Source organism: Myotis davidii, unplaced genomic scaffold (assembly GCF_000327345.1).
Source record: "Myotis davidii unplaced genomic scaffold, ASM32734v1 scaffold378, whole genome shotgun sequence".
Lineage (NCBI taxonomy): Eukaryota > Metazoa > Chordata > Mammalia > Chiroptera > Vespertilionidae > Myotis > Myotis davidii.
The window spans coordinates 1,419,087-1,445,482 of record NW_006290631.1 but is presented as its reverse complement, the minus strand read 5'-3'; the positions used below and the strand labels follow the sequence as shown (position 1 = coordinate 1,445,482).

At 40.4% G+C, this 26,396-nt stretch overlaps 1 protein-coding gene across 1 annotated transcript in view; it reads right to left on the bottom strand.

Annotated features, from left to right (window-relative positions):
- Window positions 1-26,396, bottom strand: part of DYM (dymeclin) — a 241,462-nt gene that overhangs the window by 193,263 nt on the left and 21,803 nt on the right. The window contains exon 3 of the mRNA XM_006763643.2: window positions 10,068-10,120. Coding sequence (XP_006763706.1) covers window positions 10,068-10,120 — 53 coding nt within the window. The remainder of the gene's footprint in view (window positions 1-10,067; window positions 10,121-26,396) is intronic.

Genomic DNA, 26,396 nt, shown 5'->3' with positions numbered 1-26,396 from the left:
CTCAAAAACTGATCATCCATATCCCCAGTATATAGAATATAATAAACCATAAAGATAAAACTATTCAGATAATCACAAATTATTCTTATGAAAACGAAGACACATAAAGAAAGACACATCATGTGGCCAGTGGGGTGCTATCTGACCAAGCAAAATTTTAAAGAATTTATTAAAAGAATTTTTTTTCAAGTTTAAAAGGTGAGTATTTCAGCAAAGCCAGCCTAGGGTTGAGAGAAGATTCTATTGGGAATGAGAAGATCTGGCTTCTAGATCCAAGTCTATAATAAGGGAATATTGAACCTCAGGCAAATTATTTACTTCTCCACCTCAGTTTTCTCATCTGGAAAAGAAATAACAGCTAATATATATTGAACAATACACTTAGTGCTTTACATGCATTACCTACTATAATCCTCAAAACTACATATGGCATAAGCACAAATATGAACTCCATTTTACAGAGCACCCCCTGTAGGTTCATGCTTGCTCAAGGACACATAGTTATCTACTGGCTCAAATCCTTGGCCCTACACTATGCCAAACCAGCCCCTGTAATCAAAGAATTGGACTTAATGAAACTCTAAAGTTCTATCAGGCTGCAGAGCAAGACATAGGCTATGATTAATTTGGTGTGTCAACTTGACTGGGCCACTGGATACCCAGGTACCCAGTTAACATTATTCCCAGTGTGTCTGGGAGAGGGTCTCTGCATTTGAATTGGTAGACTGAGTAAAGCAGATTTCGTCTCCATGGATGGCCCACAGAGAAAAGTCAGAGGAAGGCTGAATTCTTTCTATCTGCCTGACTGTTGAGCTGAAACACTGATCATCTTCTGTGCTTAAATGGGACTCGCAACATTGGCTCTCCTAGTTCTCAGGCCTTTGGACTTGGACTGGAATTTATACCATTAACTTTCCTGGGTCCTCCAGCACACACACCAGATCACGGGACTGCTCAGCCTTTATAGTCGTATGAGCCAATTTCTTATAATAAATCTCATTTTATATATACAGTGGGGCCTTGACTTACAAGTTTAATTTGTTCCGTGACAGAGCTCGTAACTCAAATTACTTGTATGTCAAATCATAAAGTGAACGAGTGAGACACGTGATGCTGGGCTGATCTTGTTGCGTTCACTGTGATGTTCGCGGCGCCAACTAGCGGTGGGGTATCTGAAGCTGGCTCATAACCCGAATTTTAGCTCGCAACTCAAAGCAAAAAATCAGCTGAGAGACTGCTCGTATCTTGAAATTCTCGTTAGTCGGGACACTCGTAAGTCAAGGCCCCACTGTACCAGGCGTCTCAAAAAATCCTATGTAATAAAAGGGTAATATACAAATCTACGAAAGGGTGGAACGACCAGTCGCTATGACACGCACTGACCACCAGGGGGCAGACGCCCAACACAGGAGCTGCCCCCTGGTGGTCAGTGTGCTCCCACAGGGGAAGCACCGCTTCGCCACAAACCAGGATGATGGCTGGAGATCACAGCAGCGGTGGCGACAGCACTAAGGATGTCCAACTGCAGCTTAAGCCTAAGCTGTCAGTTGGACATCCCCCAAGGAATCCCAGAATGCTAAAGGGCACAGGCCGGGCTAAGGGACACTCCCCCCACCCCGAGTGCATGAATGTCATGCACTGGGCCTCTAGTGTATACATATTTCAGCTGACAGCTCAATTTTAAAATGAAATGTATTTTAATAAACCCTGCCTTTATCATTATTCAAAATGTGTGCATACATTTTGGGGGGACACTCTATATATATCCATCCACTCTATGGATTCTGTTTCTCAGAATTCATCTTAGCCTGGCTTTCGTGGCTCAGTGGTTGAGTGTCGACCTACGAACCAGGAGGCCACGGTTCAATTCCCAGTCAGGGCACATGTCTGGTTTGTGGGCTCGATATCCAGTGTGGGGTGTGCAGGAGGCAGCCAATCAATGATTCCCTCTTGTCATTGATGTTTCTATCTACCTCTCCCTCGCTCTTCCTTTCTGAAATCAATTTAAAAAATTTTTTTAAAGAATTCATCTTAAGGGAGAGACTATTTAGTTAGAACCTTTACTTTTACTGATGGAAGAAAAAAGAAATCCAGAAAGGCTATATGTTGGGCCCAAAGTCAACAATATGTTAGTGACAAATGCCCAGTCTTTTCACTTTACCAATAGTTTTCAAACTGTGAGATTCCAGAGTTCTGGGGTATTTTTTTCACTTTTGAAATACATTTTTAACTATTTTGAAAACTAGAAATGCAAACACACACATTGGCTTGTGCTGCCAGGAGAATTCATTTTTATGCAGATCTGAGAATTATGCGTTTGCTGCCATTTCTATGCATAATATCTAAACTTCTGTGTCAAAGATATAAAAAGATGTAGTTCTCCAGAATTTTTTATCCAGGTCTGCACATACATACTTTTTAAAATGTACATGGAAATAAGCACACTATTCCAGCCTACCTGCTCTGTACCCATAACTGGCAAGTTAACTCGGTCTGCCTACCAGGTCTATGTTCTTGCCACAGCCTGAGAGTCAATGCATGTAACTGTGTAACGTTCTCATTAGGACAGAAGTTGCAGAACCTTGCTGTTCCACGCGTGGCTCATGGACTATTGGCAACAGCATTGTCTGGGAGCTGTTGGAAGTGCAGAACCTCAGGTCCACCCTGAGATTTAAAGTTGACAGTGCTTTTCAAAGGTTAATGTACATTTAAATCACATTTAAAGTTTAAATTCTGACTCTACCCATATCAAGTGTGACCTGAGACTCTGCATCGCTAACAGCCTTCCTGCTTCTGGCTGGAGAACCCCCACTCTGTGTGCTGTAAATTAGGGCAGGTTTGGCCCAGCTTTCATAATCAAGAATAGGTGCATGATTAGATATTAGGCATTAGATAGTGTTACAGTTTCTCTTTGAAACACAAATTAACTATCTTCAATCATTAGGTTTCATTTAATGAAAGAATATCATAAGATTTCAGGATAAACTGTGTTTTGTTCTTTTTTTATTAAAAGTTACTGTTTGCAAGTGCATCTTTGTGTAAATTAATATTATCTAGCTATTGTAAACCAAAACAAAATACTGAAACAAAAGTTGAAGCTGATATAATTCAGAATCCCAACTTTACAATCTTGTTTATTCAACAGCCCCTTTATTACTGAATTACTTTATAATTGTTTTAATTTATAAATAGCCAGCTATTAAAAAGCAAACCTGTCTATTGGAAAGAACAACCAAACTACTAGACTGATGTAATGAAAACTCTGTGTACCTTTTTCAATCATTTGGCATGTATTTATTGAGCTCCTTATATGTACTCAGCACTGTTTCAGGTATAAGAAAATACTTATAAACAGAATTCCCTGTATTTTTTTATTTTATTGATTTCAGAGAGGAAGGAAGAGGGAGAGATAGAAACATCAATGATGAGAGAGAATCATTGATTGGTTGCCTCCTGCATGCCCCACACTGGAGATTGAGCCTGCAACCCGGGCATGTGCCCTGACCAGGAATCAAATCATGACCTCTATTGTGCCCTGACTGGAAATCAAACAGTGACATCCTGGTTCCTAGGGCAACGCTCAACCACTGCGCCATACTGGTTGGGCTCCTTATCTTAATAAAGCTGACATTCTAAGATGGTTAAGTTTCCACAGTACTCTTCTGGGCAAGATGCAAACGGGGCAATAAATTAATAAAAGTAAGTACACTCAGTGATGTTTCAACAACAGGTGTAATATTCCAAAATACCTCAATGGATTTTAACAGGATCAAACCTAGTTGGTAAAAATTAAACGCAATGTTAAAGTTGAATGAGCTTCAGGAACCAGGGTAGGAATAGGGACATCTGACAGGAAGGCAGAAAAGCATAATGGAACTAGACTACAGATCTGACCAGGTTCAAACCCCAGCTCCCCCGTGATTAGCTGTGTGACAATTGGCAACTTACTTAACCTCCCCACACCTCAGTTTCCTCACCTGTGAAACTAGGATCATAGTACTTAAGCACAATAACTCATCTGACTCTGGAGTTTAAACTTGTAGAAATATATTAACTAACTTGACCTTTTGTATAAAGAAGGGAATTCTCCATCGATACAGGAGTTCAACCAAAGTCTGGGTAACACTCACGTAAGGGTATAATAAAGAGGATTTCCACCTGGAGTGAGAGATTGAACTTCCTTTCAGGCCCTGAAATAACCTTTCCCAATATATCACTAAAATACCCATGAGCCACAAGACCCAATAACCAATATAGAGGAAACACAGAGGACAGAAACATATTAACATTTCAACCAACAAAATCTACATTGTGGGAAACTCTACAACCCACTTTCTTTTTTAAAATTACTTTTTATTTTAACTGGAGGCCCGATGCACGAAATTCGTGCACTGGGGGTGGGGGTGGGGTATGTCCCTCAGCCTGGCCTGCGCCCTCTTGCAGTCTGGGACCACTCAGGGGATGTCTGCCTGCCAGCTTAGGCCCACTCCCCATGGGAAGCTGGCCTAAACTGGCAGGCAGACATCTCTCTCGCAGTCCGGGACCCCTTGCCCGTTACTGCCCACCTGCTCACTGCTCGGCTTGCTGCTTCTTAGGGCTGCCACAGAGGCGGGCGAGGTTTGCTAATGAACTTGGCTTCTGGCTGAGCTCGCCAGCCATGAACCTGGCTTCTGGCTGAGTGGTGCTCCCCCTGTGGGAGCACACTGACCACCAGGGGGCAGCTCCTGCGTTGAGCGTCTGCCCTTAGTGGTAAGTGCACGTCATAGCAACCAGTCGTTCTGCCAGCTGTCCTGCTGTTTGGTCTATTTGCATATTAGGCCTTTATTATATAGGATTACAGTTCACATTCAATATTATATTAGTTTCAGGTGTAGAGTATAGTGGTTAGACATTTATATAACTTACAAGATGGTCCCAACCAATAAATTTAGTACCTGACACCAGTCACTCACCCAAGCTTATAATTATTACAATATTATTGACTATATTCCCTATGCTGGACTTCACATCCCCACCCACTTTCTTTAATAAATTCAGAGAGGAAAAAGGAGACAAATGCAGGAAGAAACTACTTATGAGAAGAACTGTAAAAATATATCAACCAATAATAATGTGAGGACTTTATATTGCTCCAGATTCAAACAGACGATTAGAAATTTGAACACTCAATGAATATTTTATGATGTTAAAAATTGTTTTTTAGCCCTGACTGGTTTGGCTCAGTGGATACAGCGTCGACCTACGGACTCAAGGGTCCTAGGTTCAATTCTGGTCAAGGGCATGTACCTTGGTTGCGGGCACATACCCAGTAGGGAGTGTGCAGGAAGCAGCTGATCGATGCTTCTCTCTCATCGATGTTTCTAACTCTCTATCCTTCTCCCTCCCTCTCTGTAAAAAATCAATAACATATATTTTTTTAAAAATTGTTTTTTAATAAAATTACAGTATTTATTTTCTCTTAAAAAAATCCTTATTATGAGATACATACTAAAATATTTCTGGATGAAATGATATGATGTCTGAGGTTTTTATCAAATTAATATGTGAAGATAGATGAATGATACGATGTCTGAGATTTGTCAAATTAATTACACGAGGATATGTTTGTTGTCTGTGCACTTTTCCGTACATACGTCATACTTCAATAAATGAGAGAGGTACAAATGAAACATGATTGGCCATGAAAATGATTGAAACTGGAAGATGAGTATATGGGAGTTCATTATATTATTCTCTCCACCTTTGGATGAGTGTAAAATAATTAAAAATAAAATACCCATGAGAACAAATGATACAAGCTCACAAAAATGCTGAATCAGGATACAGTTCTTCTTCCAAAAAACAGGAAATAATTCCACTAACTACAAATTATATAAACCTGACTACAAATGTATTTGGTAATCATTAACAAGCCTAACTGCCTGAAAGTACCTTTGAGGAACAAGTCTCCTTCTTACTGTCTACCCCAATCAGAAAATTTATGTGACTCCTTCAACATGATAACTTTCTATACAGATTCAGAGATTAAAACTCCCAGAAAATAACAGGAAACAAGCCAAACACAAAACAACTATGTTGGAGGGAAGAGGTAGGAAAAAAATGTTGATCCAACTGTTCGATTTGGGGATTTTAGGATTCGCTCACACTCCAAAACCAAGGAGTGGAGACAATGGAAAGTCTCAGTTAAACCAATCAAACATGTACAACATGTTCTAAAAGTCAGGCTAGAACACAGCACCAGCCTACCTTCAAGGTAAAACAACAGATTCAGCAAGCACCTCGAGAAGCCACACAGGAACAGGGTTAATAAATATACGCTCTGGCAGCAAGCGCCCTGCCTTCTCACTCTCTGCCTTCTCCCTGCTTTATTTTTCTGAAGAGTCATCATTATATAAAATATATGTATTTTTTTATGGTCTGGCTTCCCCGTTAAGACAGATTCATGAGGTCAGGGACCTGGGTAGGTCTTTATTGCAGTCACTCACCCAGCTATAATATTATAGGTGCTCAATAAATATTTGCTGGTTTAATGACTACAAAGAAAACAACAGTAACAACAAAATAAGGAACAGGATATGCTGAAACCTCAGCAGAAGAGCTGAATCAGAACTGGCAAAAAGAACTTTGGTACACAACCATCATTAGTGGAAAATAGGAAAATGAACCATCTATTTTTAAAAGGAACAGAAAGCACCTGGGAAAAATTAGTATAATGAAAAGAGTGCACTGACATATTAGGAAAACTAGATTGATTAAAAATGCAAAACAACTAAAAGATACATTAGAATCTTAAAAGACAAGAACTGTAATGTATAAACACTGAACCAAAGATATAAAAGAGGAATTACAAGAAAAGAACAGAGATGAAGAAAAAGATGATGCAGAAGGCAAACAACAGAGATCCAACCTGAACCTCACAGGTGACAATGCCAAGTTGGAGGAGAAGAAACTAAAACAAGTAAAATCAAAGCCTTGACTACAGAAAACTTCAGAACTGAATAAGCTCACAAAAATGCTTGTTAATAAACCAATAAAAGGACCTCATCAAATTACAGGGAAAATCATAAAGAAAAAAGTATAATGAGGAACATTTAATCATAATGGTTATAGGGGGAAAAGTCTTATGAACAAAGGAACAAAAAGAAATTTAGGTCTCAGACTTCCTCTCAGGTTAATACTAGATGCCACAAAAGAGCAGATGAACTCCTACAGAGTTTTGAGGGACATGACAGTAAAGAAGTTTGTGTACAAGAAGTTGTCTGTCATGCTTGACCTACTCCTGCACTCCAAAGGAAAAAGAATCCAAGGAACCCATTGGAAACAGGCAAATGAGAGCTGAGACAACATAAACACATCAGCAGCTGCCTGGTGCTGAGGAGGCAGAATTTAAAGTTAACTCCTGGCCAATCAGAGGAACTTGGTTACTCCCTGGGACAGGGGTAGGCAACCCCTGGCACGCGTGCCAAACATGGCACGCCAGTAACTTTTGCTGGCACGCAAAACCCTCTCTTATAATCTTCCATTTACAATTTTTTTCTTAATATCGACTTTTTTATTTTTCAGGTAAATTCAGTGTAGGTGCATCTTAGATAATTTACATAACAAGTTATCTTAAAGACCATAGACATGGATTGACAAGAGAGGGGAAGAGCAATTTCTATGACTCTGCCTTAACTCTCCCTGCCTTCCTAGATATACTGTGTTTTTGTCGCTTGAATGAATTTTTTCTTCAAGGTTCTTCACATACGTGCACCTTAAGAGATATCAAGTAGGTGTAACATGTTCTCAAAAAATTAGGGTTGGCACGCAGAAGAATTTTGAGTCAGAGCTTTTGCTGGTTTTGGCACGCACTCACAAAAAGGTTGCCCACCCCTGGCCTAGGACTTTCCATTGACATCCCTGACTAACGGCCGTACCCTAGAACTAAGGAAAACTCAGAAATAGTAATAGGAGACCCAGAAGGAAAGGAAGGAGAGAAGAAAATATCTGAAAAAGTTGTGGGAAATAAAACCTCCCTGTATTTCTGTGTTCCTGTAAAAAAGCCTTCGTCTCCTGGGTCAGCAAAACATACATGCTATGAAGTGAGAGAATGTCTGCTTTTACTTCTCCCAGAATCATTTCACATACCATCAGGATTAGAACTGTAGCCATGAGTTTAAAACTTCCTTATCTCACAGAAAGCCAAGCAGTTACATCACAAGATAAGCGCCTAAGCTGGCTCCAAAGGAGTAGGAGAGACTCCAGTATCATCTTCCTAAGTATCCACTTTTCAAAGAGACATGAGGTCCCAGAACTTGGAAACACCGCTAGGTCTAAAAAGCCAAGGCAGGGAGAGAGTGTATCTGGCTCCTGAAGAGCTTTTATTTACATACCAAAGGACTGGAGTAAAGAGGAGAAGAGGGGGACAGCTAACTCCTTCCCCTTCATAAGAAAACACACACCCTCCCCCAGCTACTCACATAAAACAACTGACCTGGCTCTCAAAGCGTCTCCTAGCACAGTGGTTCTCAACCTTGGCTGCACATTAGAATCACCTGGGAATCTTTTTAAAATCCTGATTTCTGGGCCTCTTCCTCCGGAAATTCTGTTTCTCCGTTACTAATGATGAGGCCCCAGAAACCAGGATTTTAAAAAGATTCCCAGGTGATTCTAATGTGCAGCCAAGGTTGAGAACCACTACTTTACAGTGAAGTAATGACAAACACAACCCTGACCAAGTAATCAAGGTCAGTATCATCAGAGATAAGCTCATGTGATAGCACTTACTCCTAATATGATGTGTTGAGAACAGCACTTCACCTCTGTGGTCTTCCTCCTACAGACCCATCACCCCAGTGTAACCATGAGAAAAACATCAAACAAACTCAAATCGAGGGACATTCGGAAAAGTACCCTGCTAGTACTCCTCAAAACTCTAAGAAAATTCCAAAAAACCACTGCAGACCAGAGAAGGCTAAGGAGACATGATGACTAAATGTACTGTGGTATCCTGAATGAGATCCTGGAAAAGAAAAAGGACAGTAAGAGTAAACTAGTGAAATCTGAATAAAGTATTGAGTTAGTTAATAGTACTGTATCAGTGGTGATTTTCTGATTGTGACTAAGATGTTAACAATAAGGGAAACTGATGAGAGTTATATGGGAACTCTATAGCTCTGTAACTTTTCTGTAAATCTAAAGCTATTCTAAAATTAAATTTTTATTTTAAACATCTCAATAGATAGATTTAATAGCAGATGACATACAACAGAAGACAAGATTAGTAAACAAAAGACAGGTTAAAAGAAAATACACTCTTAAAGGTCAGAGAGGGGAAAAAATGAACATAAAAAGCCCAACATAAAAATGGCAACAAACCTGCCAAAAATGATGGAAAAACATTAATCTATACCAAAAAAAAGCCTTAGCAGACATATGAGACATACTGAAAATGTTAAAAGGGTATAACAGAAGTCCCAGAGGAGAGGAGAAACAGAATAGGATAGAAACAGTGTATAAACCAATAATGGCTGAGAATTTTCCAAAACTGATGAAAGATCTCAACCAACAGATTTAAGAAGCTCTACAAACCTCAAGCAGCAAAAAAAGAAAAGAAAACCACTCCTCAGCACATCATTCTAAAATGCTAAAAACCAAAGGACAAGGAGAAAAACTTTAGAACATCCCAAGAAAAAAATTCCATTATTTTCAAAGGAAAAACACTGACATTGACAACTTTCATCACAACAAAAATGAGACAAGCAGAAAGAGAATAGAACGATACCTTTAAAGTCCCATCCAGTCATTAGCAATAAAACACGTGCTTAGCAGAGTCTATTACCACCACTGCAAATTAACCAAGCATGTGTTTTACTGCTAATGACTGAATGGCACATTCTAGTAGCATCCATGAGCACCATGAATAGAATTATTATTATTATTATCATCATCATCAAGAAAACATCATTAATTCAATTCATATCACACTATCAAAATTTGTAATAGAAAATTTCAAGTACCCACACACACATACGTATACATATATATGCACACATACATGCACACACATGCTCATTTCTCCACCTTACCTAAAGACCTGCAGACTGAAATAGTTGCCTCCTCCAAGAGCTTCAAATCAGTACTGGAAAGATAGGAGAAGAAAGATAATTAATAATTATAACCCTAAATATGTACACACTAGTTAAAGAAATATATGAAAGAAGAGAAAAATAATTTAGAAGGAAAATATGATATACTAGAGGCCCGGTGGGGTCCCTCAGCCTGGCCTGTGCCCTCTCACAATCCGGGACCCCTCGGGGGATGTAGTAGTGCAGGAGACAGCAGGCGGCCAGGGAGGAGCCTGCTCATCCCAGTCTCGCTGCCCAGGTAGCACTGCAGCAGAGGCGGGAGAGGCTCCCACTGACGCAGCTGTGTTCGCCAGCTGTGAGCCCGGGGTCTGGCACCCATCGGTCAACTCATGCGTTGAGTATCTGTCCCCTAGTGGTCAGTGCATGTCATAGCGATCGGTCAACCAGTCGCTTAGGGTTTTATATATATAGATAGTAGTGAACAATAAAATCAGCACAATAAAATGAAGCTTCTATTTTCAATATAATTAGGAAATTTACTATAATCCTTCATATGACATTCCTAAAAGATAAGAGCTCAGGGCACCCTGCCTTTCAAGCATTGAGGCAGGGAGGAATGGTAGGATTGGAGGCTTGGAAAAACTTGATAAAGGCACACCAAAGTATAGAGCAAAAGACAGGGGCCCCCTCCGCCCATTTGTAAGGGGAGTACATGGGATACACTTATTTAGAAAAATACTATTATTTTCAGGAAATGGGAATTTTTTGTTGTTGTTTGTTTGCTAATCCTCACCTGAGGATATTTTTCAACTGATTTTCAGGGAGAGTGGAAGAGAGAGGGAAAGACAGAGAAAAACATCAATGTGAGAGAAGCATATCGAATGGTTGCCTCCTGCATGAGCCCCGAACAGGACCCTTTGGTCTGCAGGCCGACGCTCTATCCACTGAGTCAAACTGGCCAGGGCAAGATGGGAATTTTTTTTTAAATATATTTTATTGATTTTTTACAGAGAGGAATGGAGACAGAGAGTCAGAAACATCGATGAGAGAGAAACATCGATCAGCCGCCTCCTGCACATCCCCCACTGGGGATGTGCCCGCAACCCAGGTACATGCCCCTGACCGGAATCGAACCCTGGGACCCTTCAGTCCGCAGGCCAACGCTCTATCCACTGAGCCAAACCGGTTTCGGCAAGACGGGAATTTTTAAAGTTGCCACAGAAGGAGCTGCCTTCCTTCCTTCTTCTCCTCCCCTCCCTGGAGTCCCTACCACCCATCCATCCTAACGGGTATGAAATCAAGGGAAGGAAGGAATACAGATAAGCAAATTGAGGCTTCCAAGGAGTTTAATATTCAGGAATCGGAGCTACAGGAAGAACAGGAACTAGCTTTAGAGTCTGGGGGCTGGTTTAAAAGTTTCCTGTTCTTTTCTGCTAATACACATGGCACAACAAATCCTCCAAACAGGCAACTCTTCCATGGCTCCCTGAAAAATCCCCACCTCCTAGGGAATATATAAAAATAAAGAAGAGAAAAGTACTATCACTGAGGAGGCACACTTTTAAAAAGGAAGAATCCATAAGCATTTAGAGCATCTGACACACGAACATTTTAGAGAACCTGTGGAAGAACACTAATTGCTTTAGCCATCTCTAGAACTACGCTGTCCAGGATGCTTCCTGGGGCCACATGTAGTGTGAACTGTGGCCAGTCCTAATTGAGATGTGCTAAAATACAAAGTACACACCAGATTTCAAAGATTAAAAAGAATAAAACATATTTCATTATAAATCCTTATGTTCATGAAATTATAACATTTGGGATATATTGGGTTAAATGAAATATTAAAATTAATTTCACCTGTTTCATTTTACTTTTTTCATGTGGCTAATAACCAAACTTTCAACTACATGAATGTGTTACATATTTGTTTGTTTGTTTGTTAACAAAGGTTTATTTTTATATGAACCTAGTTCCACGCCAGACACAGAGGACAGGAGGGGACAGACAGGAGGGGACAGACAAGGTCACGGTCCTTACACTCATACTCGGGACAGCCACCTCCGTGTCTTCCATCCTCACCTCAGCCTGACAAGGCCAGTGAATGGGGAGGAGTCCAGACAGGTGACTGGACGAAAGATGTGCTATTTCTTGACTAGGGGACACAGAGGGACAGGAGGACACAGTGGTACATAAAAATAGAGATGCCAACAGTTAGATGCACATCTAGGCCTGAAACAGAAGGAAGTCTGGGCTTAACATACAACTGGGCAGTACCGGCTCATAATGAAAACGTGGGTCCTCGGCAAAGGGCCCTGGTGCCTGCTGCCATCTGAAATGGCCTTGCATTAGGATGGCTCAAGCTGCTTTCTGTCCCCGGTGGGTGCTGGGCACTCAGTAGGCCAACAAGTGCAGCCAGAAAAAAGCACAGGTAGTACCAGGGCCAGCAGAAGCTCAGAGACGTTAACCTCTTCTGCTGATGTGAGATCTCGGGTCTTTGCTTGGCTCCGTCATTTTACCTGGGAGTCTGACACAAGGAGCTAAGACGGTGTCAGCCCCTGGCTGATGGGAGGGTGGATGGGGTCCTTCTCAGATGAGCGCAGTCCTAGTTTAGGCAAATATCAAGTGAAAAAGGTATGACACCAGTCAGCCCCAAGATGTCTGTCTGACTCCTGCGCCCTGATGATGGGGTCACAGGCCATCCTCTGGGTCGTGTTCATTCCCTGAGTGACAAGAGTCCCAGACGAGCCAGTCCTGTGCAAACAACAACCCCAGGACACGGACCACAGGCCTCCGCACAGTGAAGACATACCGATGAGCACTTATCCCTTCCTATCACTTCCTGAGGGCCTGCCCTGGTGGGTGGGGGGAAGGCCACAAGGACAGAAGCCCCTGCCTTTGCGGTCCTAGTAGGGACACCGACAAACACAGAAGCATTTAAAATGCAAGGGCCGGGGCCTGGAAACGGCTGACCGGGAGAGGTCGACTTCAAGGCTGCATTTGGCAAAGTTGAAGGGCACAGCTAGGCTCAAACTTCCCTCCCACCCCCCACCCGTCTTAAATTGTTACTTCTGGGGACCCAGGAGTGCCCCCTTCAAAACTCCATGTGGGGTTTTTGAATAAACTATTGAGAATCAAAAATTTTTTAAAAGCTTTCTTCCCTTAAGCACCCGGAGAGCATTATTTACAGAATCCACATTTAAATTTACAGCAAACATTGTTCTAGAACTTATCAATAAACTACATTTTCTACTTTTCCCCCTTGAACACCTGAGCTAAACATCGTCATAGCCCCGGTGACTTCGGGCCCTTATTTTCTTGACGCCGCATCTTCGTTCTCCTGCTTTGTCTTTTCAGCAGGCTCTTGGCACTCCGCATCACTCTCAGTTTGGACAGACTCTCCCAAGCGTCCCTGGTGGGAGGGGCCGGCACCCTCCTTGATTTCTGGTGATGCTCTAAAACCTGCATCTCACAAACTAGGACAGTATCATATATAAAAAGCATTATGCATGGCCATACAAAGCTAAGGCCACTGACTGCTTCAGTGGCTATGCTATTCCCTTAAGAATCTCAAATTATATTCATATTGAAAAAATACAAATATCTTTTCAAAATTAAACCTTTAAGCTTAACTAAGATTTAAAAAAATTTTAACCAAAATAATCTAGAAATAACCTACAGTAAAGTGCTTACAGGTACTAGATATTTTTAGAGTGTCTGGATGCCTCACAACGTCTGTGGGTCTGCTGTCCTCCCATCCCTTTCTCCTACCTTCCCATCTCCCCCTCAGGGTGAGCGGAGCAGGGGCAGGCAGGCTTGCTCAGCATGACCCCACTCCCTGGCCCCAGGTGACTGGTCAGGGATAGATGTCTAATGTAAGCCACACCAGAGTCTTGAGGAATTTGGAATTGAGATGGAAAGACAGGTTTTCTGATGGCTGGAACTTGGGAGGCAAAGCTGAGGGTTATGGGAAGCCATCCTCCACTGAGAGGCAGAGAAAGCTGGTTAGTAAGAAGATGAATAAGAGAGCTTCGTGGACAAAAGCAGCAATAAACAGAGAAGCCTCTCAGGATTCCTGCCGGCCTTCTGATTCTTGGGACCAGTTCTTCCCAAAGCCTGACTGCGTTTATGATCTTCGATTCTATTAGACCCCACCCCTGTCTCTTCATCACATAATCCCCTCTTTCCGGTATATGCTAAATCACATTGATTTTTGTTAATAACCAAAAGGTCCTAATTAATAAATCACTGTGGTAAGATTTAATAATACACTTAGTAGTTGCCAAGAAGTGGGAACTATGAATTACTCAGTTTATTGGTTACTCGGGGAAAAAAAAATAAAGAGGTATAAAATGCAAAAGATTGTAAAGAGCTTTATGAGGGTAGTAACTAGACCACATGCATTAAATCTGTTTCACTGGTGCCTCTACTTTCTTCAGTCAATAACACTCTCAACGCTCGCTGGAACCAAGATCTTCAATTATATACATGTGGTTATAAACTTCAAAAACTTCTGAATTTGTTCATTCAACAAACATTACCTAGATGCCCAGGACATGCTGGGCTCTATGAATGATGCTACCTCTCTCTCCAGGCTACAAGGAGGAATGAAGCAGCAGAGACTATTGGGAAGTATGAAAATCAAGACCAGCCCTTTGCCTAAGCTCATAGGAAGTGCACCCAACCTGCCCTAGGAGCAATAAAGGAAGGCTTCCTGGAGGAAGAAACTGTGTCCTGAAGGAGCAAAAGAAATCAGCTGGGCAGACCAAAGGAGAGGGCTTTCCAGACACAGGAATAGTGTACCAAAGGCAGTGCAGTCACAACCTGGCATGTTCTTGGAAGCGGAGATGAATCAACACTGGAGAAGGGCAAATAGAAGCCTGGAGAAATACACTAGATGGCTAGAATACAGAGTTCAGTTTCTCAACTTGTTCTCAAGAGAAAGGTTCCCAATACAGCGTTCTGATTGATTTCTAAGACAATATTAGCCTTAAAAAGGGATTATTTACACATGTATCAGTGAGGTTGTTTGGACATTATTTCTTCCAGGAAACCTTCTTTGATCACCTAACACAATGTGAGAAGTCTGGTTTCCGCCCCATAAGCACCCAATCGTAAAACTGAGCACATAGTAGTAAGATTGCCCAATTATCTGTCTGTAGCCCCCGCTAGACTGAGGGCTCCTTGCTCATCACAGCATTCCCAGCTTGGTGCAAAGCAGGCACTTAATAAAAATGCACTGAGTGAATGAATGACAGACACTTCACTATCAGAAAACAAAATTAATTATTTCCCCCTGTTCCTCAAGAAACACTCGACACTCTCCAGCGCTCAAGGCAAGGTCTGCCCCTAGGTTTTTTATTTTTATTAAAATATTTTTCTAAACACTTATTTGCTTCCGAATGTAAAATGTTATATCTTCTGAAGCAGTCCGATGGTTTTTGTCATTCAAGGACGCAGAGACCTGGAAAGGCTGAGTTCTCTCTTGGCTCTAGGAGCACTCCCTCTGGTGGTAAGTCAGCCAGCACCTGCCATTCTGTGACCAGGTCATCAGGCTTGGGTTCCCTGCACCAGGCCTGACCTGAAACAGCACCTCTGCCGCCGCCTCCTCAATAATCACCACTTCGGGTCAGAAGCACCTGCAGTGCCCAGATTATAAGCTCCATGAGAACAGGAAAATGTCCCATTCACCCACGCATCCCCACCTTGCCTGGTGTAGTGGCTCAACCAGAAGACAAACACTTGGTAATTGCCTATCAAATAAGGGATTCACAGAGCTCTGTTTTCTGCAGTGTCCCTGCAATTTCTACATTCTGAAGCCTTACTTACTTCTGCAAAGGAAATCAGCCAGGCACACCCCTGCCAAAAGCAACACGCTGATTGTTATAATAGAATTCCTTTCCTCCCACCTCTCCATCCTCCAATTTTCTAAACTTCTTGGAACATTTTAAGAATAATCTTCTTTCTTATTTGCTTGATTTAGAGCTAAAATGAGGTGGCAAGCAACTGGGGTGGTTGGTCACTGTTGCTGCGTGTTCTAGGCATCTATGCACAGCACTCCTTTAGTTAAACAAATGAGCTCAGATGTTCTGGCAGCAGGCAACTAACAAATCATCATTTGCAGTAAATAAAACTAAAATGGTACCGCAGAATATGCCAATGTTTCCAAGACAATTGGAAACCGAATGCTGTTTCTGAAGGTAGATTTGGGGCACTAGAAGCATAATACAAAAAAGGGGCGAAAAGGCAGCAAATATCCACACCAATACAGATTAAATAAATTAGCACCATACAGAGTGCTTCAAACACTCTATCCATACACACGTCCCACAACTGTGGGTCAATCTGAAAAACGTCAATATGGGAGATGAGCGATAAATATTTAAAACTAGTAATCTCTTAACCAAACTTTTGCTAAGTGAACTAAATCTAGATAGACAACCATACTGACCCAATGGCCAGGTGTGGCTCTGAAGCAATCCTTCTGTGAGAGCATCAGACTCCTGCTTCTCAGGGCTGGGCCACGATTATCGTTCCAGCAGCAACATAAACAGAGGGAGTCTCAGAACAGGAGCCTCAGCTTTGCTGGTGACACCCAAATGAACAAGGAGACCTATGCCCAAGAGTCAGACAGAGAGACAGACACACACGCACACCAAGCAAATCTGAAACCAGTCTCAGGATCCTGCCATAGTTTTAAGAACCTTCAATGGGCTTCCCTGAAGATAATTCAGCAAGGAAGCGGTTATTAAAATTTTCACATCCATAGGGAAGTTCTTAAACATCACCACTGTCATCTCTGGGCTACGTTCTAAGTCTGTTCTTGTGACTTCATGAAGAAAATCTCCCGAGGAAGACATCTGTCATCAGCCTCAACCTCACACTGTGCACGCTTCCATGAGAGCTTTCATAACAGAATTCCCCAATAATACAGCTGAATTATTTCTAAGTTATATCTCAAGTAATCAATGTAATCTATGCCGCCTCTGCTGAGTACAGCAATTTATTTACATCATGACAAAGTTAAGTAACTGGGAAGTGTAGGTAGCAGAGAAGACTGGCAAGGGAAAACAGAGCAAAAGAGGGAAGAACCTTAAAGTCGTGTTAAGGAGACTGAATTGTATCTTACATAAAACAGGAAGCCATTAAGCACAGAATCAAAAACATACACTAACAGAACTACTAAAGCAGCAGCAAGGTGCCCTGGGTATGGTTAATGTCTGACACTGGCTATAACCAACTTGAGTCTTTTAGGAGGGAGCGGGGGGAGAGGAGGATGTTAGTAATAATAATGCCTGTGTGATACATTGGATAAAGCCTAACCTTGTATTACAATCACTAAAATTAACCACCTCTGCCAAGTGCTGGACCAGCTAACTTGGATAAACCACTAATGGTTACTAAAGCAGAACACAGTCAAGTACATAATCTTTAAAAATTCTAGCGAATTCAACTAAAGTTATATAGCAAATCGGAACACTAGGGAGAAATACTAACAGGAAGACTATGGAAGGTCTGCATCTCTGGACTCACAGGCGGGTCACTTTCAATACTTCAACTCCAAGTGCTCCCCCTCTCAACTTAACCATGACCATCAATTAGCAAACTCAGGCACACTAGTGCGTGGATTCCCAATCATGTGGCCTATTATTAAAAACACTGTACACCCCTGGTGTAATGGGAAGAGTACAGATTCTGAGGCCACATAATTTAGGTTCAGCTTTCTCATCTCCTATTGGCATGACCAGCCACGCTACTTAATTTGAACCTGTTTCCTCATCTTTGAAAGGGAGGTAAGGGTGCCAGATCTCACAGGACAGTTGTAAGGACTACTTGGCGATGTATGGAAAATGCCCAGCACGTAGCTCAATAATTGTGTTGCCTAACCCAACAGCAACAATACAGCAAAACCACAAGTACCAAAGTGTCAAGTGTATATATTTATTTATCAATACTTCTTACATGTATTTTGCCAGTCTCTACTCCCCACTCCCGCCATGCAACAGAAGGGAAGTATAAGACATAATTTTTGGAGTACTTTTACACTTTGAAATAGTCTCAAACAGCTATTAAAGAAAACTGTAGGTGATCTGCTTTGATTTTATTTACATTAATGTTTCACTATAGTCAAAATATAACCCTTGTGGATTACAAAGGAAATCAGTATTCCTTATTCACCCAGCAAAACTATTAAGTAACTTTTAATAAGTGGCAGAACAGAAATTAAATCTAGGCCTTCTTTTATTTTTTAAAAGGAAATGGCTTTTATACTATTAGAAGAATGAAACATGCTAAAACCACCATGTAGGAACACTACACACCTATCAGAACTGTTAAAGTTTTTTTAAAAAGTGACATCAAATGCTGGCCAGGATGCAGAGAAACTGGGTCTCACATACATTACTGGTGGGGATGTAAACTGACACAGTCCCTCTGGAAAACAGCTTGGCAGTTTTGTAAAAGACTAAACATATACTCACCATACAACCTAGAAACTGCACTCCTGAGCATTTATCTCAAGGAAATAAAAACTTACGTTCATACAAAAACCTGTACACAGATGTTCGCTGCAGCTTTATTCATTATAGCTAAAAACTGGAAAGAATCCAAACGTCCTTCAATGGGTCACTGTTTAGGAAAACTATAGTGCATACGCAACATAGGATACCACACAGCAATAGAAAGGAATGTACTGCCCTGCCGGTTTGGCTCTATGGATAGAGCATCGGCTTGTGGACTCAAGGTTCAGTTCTGGTCAAGGGCACATGAGGCAGGGGGTCCCGCGGGGGTGAGGCCGACGGAGTCCTAATGAAGCATGCCCGACTCCAGAGATCGGTTCAAGACACGGATCTGAGTTTTACTGTTTAAGTGCAGCGACATATATAACATTCCAGACCAATCAGAAGTTTACACCATCCTTAGGGCAACCAATGGTAGGAAAGATAGGGTACTATGTAGGGGCTCTAGGGGGCTTACTCAGGCCGGCGCTGCCACTTCCCGGTGTGCCAAGGAAGCTTGTATAGGCGGAGTGCGCTCACGCCATTGCATCTGCCACTGCATGAGATAAATCTCCTGAGCTCTTCCCACAGGCACATGCCTGGGTTGCGGGTTCAATCCAATGTGCAGGAGGTGGTCAATCAATGATTCCCTCTCATCATTGATGTTTCTATCTCTCTCTTTCTCCCACTTCCTCTCAAATCAATACAAAAATGTATATTTTTTAAAAAGGACCTCAAGAAAAAAGGGGGGGGGGGGGGGATGTACTGATGATACACAATCACCAGAATGCATCTGAAGGACACTACGCTGAGTGATAAGAGCCAATCTCAAAATATGACATATTGTATTATTCCACTTATATAACTTTTTGAAATAACAAAATTATAGAGATGGAAAACTGACTAGCAGCTGCCTGCTGTTAGAGCCGGGAGGGAGAAAGAATGGGGTAGTTATAAAGGAAAAGTACAAGGGAGCCTTGCTAGAAAACAAGTATCTTGATTGTGGTGGTGGTTAAACAAGTCTACACAAGTGGTAAAATGATATAGAGTAATATACACACACAAATGAGTGCATATATAACTAATTGCTGAAATCATAATAAACTCTGTGGACTGTACCAATGTCAAGTTCCCGAAATGAACTGTGGCTATGCAAGATGCTATATTGGGGGAGACTGAGTGAAGGATGCAAGGGACCTCACTGTACATTTTTTGCAATCTCCTGTGACTCTATTATTATTTCAAAATAACAAATTTTAAAAACTGAAAACAATTAAGGCTATACAACCCACATAAGAGTTACATAAAGACACACATTTTAAAATGCACACATGTATACAATTGTGTGGGAACAAGACTATGCTCTACGAGTGCTTTTATAACTGGCTTTAACCACTTAATATGCTATGGACCTTTTTCCATGTCTATAAACATGATTATTTTTAATGCCTGTATAGTGTTCTAGCATGCAGATGTACCGTTTTTATTTATTTATTCAATCTCCTTACTTGTTAGCAATTTTCTGCTATCATAAACATTGCAATGAACATCTATACATATATATCTTTTTACATATATTTCCAAAATTGCTAGATCAATGAACACTTCTGTTCTGATGAATATTGCAAATTACATACCAGAAAAAATTAACCAATTACATTTCCAGCAAAGGTGCATAACTTTGGCTTAAGAACCAACACATATTCCTAAATTTGCAAAATTCCAAACCAAGATCTTTGACACCAAATCTAGTGATCTTTATACTCAAATAAGTATGTATTGACAGTAAGCAAGCATAAGAACCTGTATGACAAATACAGACATGTTTCCATCTGAAATGGCCTACAGAGAGGAATTCATAAAGGATGTAACATCTAACTGGCAAATTATCCTGCCACTGTAAATGTAACACAAATTCTATTGAGTACTGCCTAAATTCTTGCACTGTTCAAGCAGTCGTTTTTTGTCTTATATAACGTGGGGGATGGAGTATATCAAGAACTACTGTACAGAGAATTTACGACTTCTTTGGATTTAAATTCTGCACAAAATCCTCTGGCATGACAAACAAATCTGGCCTTAACTTCAAGAATGGTACAGCGAAGAGGATACAGCAATGTTCAGAGGCAGAAAGCTGATCAGGGGTGGGGTGGGGGTGGGGGAGCAAATATTAAGTCAAAAGTTGTGGTTATTATTTTTTCATTATAAAAACAGATGATTAGCTGAGTCAGTGTGGTTCAGTGGTTGAGTGTCAACCTATGAACCAGGAAGTCATGGTTCAATTCCCAGTCAGGGCACATGCCCAGATTACAGGCTCAATCCCCAGTGGGGGTCATGCACAAGGCAGCCAATCAATGATTCTTTCTCATCATTGATGTTTCTCTCTCTCCCTCTCCCTCCCTTTCTGAAATCAATAAAAATATTTTTAAAAATACATGATTATATCAACCACTTATGTAGAAAATGTCTCCAAATGTCAGCCACAATTCACAAGGTGTCAAGAGAGAAGAGAAACAACCCTGCCCTTGATGGTTAGATCTGCTGTCCACCACAACCTAGGGAAACCCTGGCATTAGTTTGTGAATGAAAAAAAGAAAGAAAAGAAAAAGACCACAGCTCAGTGTAATAGCATGCATTCCTTCATTCATCAACACAGTTCCACTGTGGGGTGCCAAACGAGTTTCCAAAACTGACAAATGAAGAAGAAAGATCATTTGTTGGTAGGGGAAAAGTTAATTTCATATGAAGCCTGTAGTTCAAGAATTCAAGTGTTGACAACCAAAATAAGTATGTACAATGGCTCGTCTAATAAAGCAAATACCTACTTCTGATAACTGTCACACATGAGAATATGTAAGCGTTATTTACATATTTAGTAGCTGGTGTAACTGGTCAAACTATAGTTGACAAGTAAAATACCACGAATTAATGGAAGCAGCACACTTAGGCTGATAACTTATTAATGGCCTGTGTCCTATATCATGGAGCCAATACTATACAGCAACAGAAGGAACTGCTTGAGGCCCCATAGCAGTTTCTACCATCTAACTTTCTTTTTTCTTTTCAATTTTCTTTTCTTTACTACCAACCCATGTGCCTCACTCTTCATCTGTCCACATTTTGGATTTGAAAGTAACCTAAGAGGCACCAATGGACACTGCCGGGCCATTGTATTGACCCTCAGGGATTAAAGAAAGAAAAAGAGGTTGGGGATAAGGACACATATGTAATAACTTAATAAGAAATTTTTTAAAAAAGAGGTTGAATAATACACCATCTTAGAAAAGAAGCTTACCAGTTAATTGTAGAACACTGCAACCTAAAATAAGCCTTATCATATTCTCAAATACGGAAGTATTTGAGTTACCACATATCATTTTTTTAAATCTTTTACACTACAGAAAAATAATTTATTTTTAAAAACTAAAAGTTTTCAACTAAGTATACACTTAGCAGAACTTCATTCATTTGAAACCCATTAAGTTAGAATTTGGAATTTTTTGGCTAAAATTGAGTTGACACTGACCTTTGTGTTATAATTTAAGAAAAGTATTTCAACAAGGGAGGAGATTTATTTAACCTTCTACCAAAAAAAGTGTTTAAAGACTTTAGCACATTAATTGTTGATATGTAAATAAATTTGATTAGATATCACTTGCAATCTGTGTAGACATATATATTATTAAAAGTTCTCTCTCCTTGATTATTTCATTTGACTTCTAAAAACCCTGAAGTTTGCTGAGAAAACAGGAGTATCCTCATTATACAGGTGACAGAGAGACAGAGAAGCTAAGTAACCTGTTCAAGGTCACAATATAAAAATAAACATATCTAACTTCTAGTTTAATACTCTTTCAATATGAACAGTATTAATTTAGCTACTTTTTTTTAATTAAAAGAAGCCCATGTAACATCAATCTAACACACTACCACTACTTGGAATTTCTATAGAGACCTAAAAGAAGTAGTGTCATACATCTATGTTATGATTAAAAACATGTAAAATTTATGCGCATGAAGAACTTGAAGAAAACAAAAAATTTAAGTCTAATAAGGAAAACAGAAGACTTTCTTATAACTGCTATGAAATAATAAACTGTAGTTTGGTCAGGAAGCTAATTTTTTAATTACATATTCCCTAATTCACAGCTTTCAGTACTCTAAACTGGTTTTATTTTACTTATAAACACACCAATCTCATATGTGAATCTCAATAATGAAGATAATAAACTCATAGTTCAAATCTATTAATGAAAAGCAAATGGGCAGAAAGATGTTGGTGGGAAATTATACATACATTTCTGAACATAGATTTGCTGAACAATTCAAGTAAATATAATTATGAGGTTCATAAAATAAACATTGAAAATGCTTAAGTCCCTCTCACTGAAAATTTTGCCATAAAATGATTTCAAAATTGATATTATATTAATAATGTCATTTTCAGCCCACAACATACATACTCTGACAAATTATATGTTTGTCATTTTAAAACGCCATCTGAGCAAATCAACAAGTAACCATTCAGAAAAGTATGGAAGCATTCCTGAGACTTTTTCCCCCTTACCTTAGCAAAGAGAGAATTACAGAAATCATTCACAAAACTAACTAGAATCAGCCCATTCAGTGGTTAAACTGTGGGAATATTAATGTTTTAAAAGGGCCTATTCATAGGAAAAAGTCAAAGGATAAAAACTGCACATAAATTTGTTATAGCAATTTTTAACATACTAAACAGAACCAAAAAGGTATTTATATTCATGTGATTCACAGGCAATCCTATATGCTGTCATTCAACTGCCAAAATGAAAGGAACTATAACTATTAAAGTGTCAAAGTTTCAGCAACTACCATGCAAGATAATATTGTATTTATTTTCTCAAGAAAGTAACAGAGAGAAAAAAGACTTAAAAATTCAGATTCCAGCCAACACAGTGAGAAAAAGAAAGAAGGGTATACTTGGAACAAAACTTACTTGTCCCCTTATTTTAATGTTTTAAACATGCTAGTTATATCTTCCCCCACATAACCATTAGTTTAAGGGAGAGATCAGCTCTGGGCAAACTCAAGGATCTTCTAAAATAATTTGGCATAGAAAGGTATTAATGAAGGAACAGATTTTGACTCAAGATGTAAAAACTGAACTTCTTTGTTCTCTCAATTGAGAAACTAAGATGCCAAAAAAAGTCTCAAATTATTTATTCCCTTAGTAAAATGGCCTAGTATACTCTTTTGATCCCTGTTCAAGTGAACCTATGATGAAGGAGTTAGAAGTGGGTTTAGAAGACAGTTTAGTAATTATCCCAGGCATCAAAAATTCTAAGAAAAAATTAATTTTACAATCACTTAATTGTTCTGTCAGTTAAAAACTTGTGACCTAATTCAATAAAAGTCTCTTTCACTGTTTCTCAACTAAGGAAACAGATCAAGAAACTCAGAAGAAGAAAAAAGAAACTCAGAAGAGATCAGTCAGAGCTCCCCTTCACAGAGACGACAAATACCACTCAAGGCAAGGTTAAAATAATGGACAGATTATCCATCAGCTTCCATGTGTTAATTATACGTAATGTAATCATTACATTTACGTTGTAAAGAAGTACCTGCTATTATGACCTATTGCTTTGAAAGTGCTTGAAAATGTGAATACAGCCCTGGCCGGTGTGGCTCAGTTGGCTGGGCATCATCCAGTGCACCAGGAGGCTGCTGGTTCAATTCCCAGTCAAGGGCACATACCTGGGTTGTGGGCTCCATCTCTGGTAGGGGGTGTGCAGGAGGCAGCCAATCAATGTTGTGCTCTCACATCAATGTGTCTCTCTCTCTCCCTCTCCCTTCCTCCCTCTCAAAAAAGCAGTAAACTATTCTCTTTTTTAAAGTGAATATATAATCTTTTTTAAAGTGAATATATAAAGATTATCATATAATTAACCAATAATTGAAGTTTGTTCTGTGATTATCCCCCCAAATGAGGACTGTAAAGCATCAAGGCCAACAGATCTGTCTCAGTACCACACAAACCTGGTTAAATCTGGGCCAGAACAGCTACTTACTAGCTGTGTGACCTTGGATAACCTCCCTAGCTCTCACTTTTCCCAGAATGATCACAGAATCTATCGCATAGATTGGGTATGAGAACGTAATTAGGAAATGCCCCTAAGGCAATGAGCCCAGCACCTGGCACACAGTAAGTGCTCAAGTAACTGCTGCCCTGGCCAGTGTGGCTCACTTGGTGGGGCACTGTCTTGAACACTCAAGGGTTGCCGGTCCTATTCCTGGTAGAGGGCAGCAGGTGGCAGCCAACTGATGTCTGCTCACCCATCAGTTTCTCTCTCTCCCTCCCCTTTCCTCTCTCTCTAAAATAAATTTTTAAAATCTTTTTAAAATAATATAAATAAATAACTGCTAAGTTAAGATAGATGTTTACGTTAGCCAAGCCTCTTAGCTGAATGTGCATACTGTTTATAATGTAAGGGGGAATCCTAAAAGAAAAATCAGAGTGGTCACTGAGCCCTAACAATGCTGAAGAGAAATGAAAGACATTTAAAAGAATTTTCTAAGAAAGTACAACAAACTGAAGTTTAAAAAATATAGTGATGTGGTGTATTCATACAATGGCTATTATTCAGCCTAAAAAGGAAGGAAATTCTGTTATGTGCTACAACCTGGATATAACTTGAAAATATTATGCTAAGTGAAATTAGCCAAACACAAAATGTCAAATATTATGTGATTCCACTTATATCAGTTACCAAGAATAGGCAAATTCATAGAAAGAAAGAATAGAGGTTGTTACCAAAGCGCTTAGGGCTGTGGTCGGCAAATCGCGGCTCACGAGCCACATGTGGCTCTTTGGCCCCTTGAGTGTGGCTCTTCCACAAAATACCACGTGCGGGCGCGCACGTACAGTGAGATTGAAACTTTGTGACCCATGCACAGAAGTCAGTTTTAGACCTGGGCGAGTCTATTTTGAAGAAGTGGCGGTAGATGAAGTGGGGGGTGTCGGTCAGTCGGGACGGGAGACACGGTGCAGGCGGGGCCGCGGGATACGCAGCGCGGGGGAGGCGCTCGCGATTCATGCACCAGTTGAGTGAGCCAGTCAGTCAGTAGCCTCATTGTGCAGTGGTTAGTGCTAGTCGCCTCCGCGCGCGGGTGACAAAAGATAGACGAAACAAGTATACGAGACGAGTGTGGATGGGAGAGTTGGAAGGGGTCGACCTCAGCGAACGTACCTCAATCAGGTTGAGGACGTTTTTAGCAAAGGCCAGCTTAGGAGTACCCTAATTAAGTTAATAACAGTGTACCTACCTATATAGTTTAAGTTTAAAAAATTTGGCTCTCAAAAGAAATTTCAATCGTTGTACTGTTGATATTTGGCTCTGTTGACTAATGAGTTTGCCGACCACTGGGTTAGGGGAACAGGAAATGGAGAGTTATTATTTAATGGGGACAGGGTTTCTGTTTGAAATGATGAAAAGTTCTGGAAATGTACAGTGGTGATGACTAAACAACCTTGGGAATGTACTTAATACCTCTGAATCATACACTTAAAAATGGTAAATTTTAAGTTATGTTAATTTTACCACAATAAAACCCACTATGTGAGTAAAATCCACATTGTAGGAGAGTTAGTAAATTACAGCAGCCTAGGCTCAATGCTCAAACACTGCCATTAAGACATGCTTGTCTCTAAACCATGCACCATAAGAAACCTTTAACATGGCCAAAGGACCCGAGGTAATGTGTTTCCGTGCTCGCTGTTCTGCCTCCCTGGACTTCTGCCATTCCTCCAACAGGCAGAACTTGCTCCTGCTTCAGGTCCTTCACACGCTGCTCC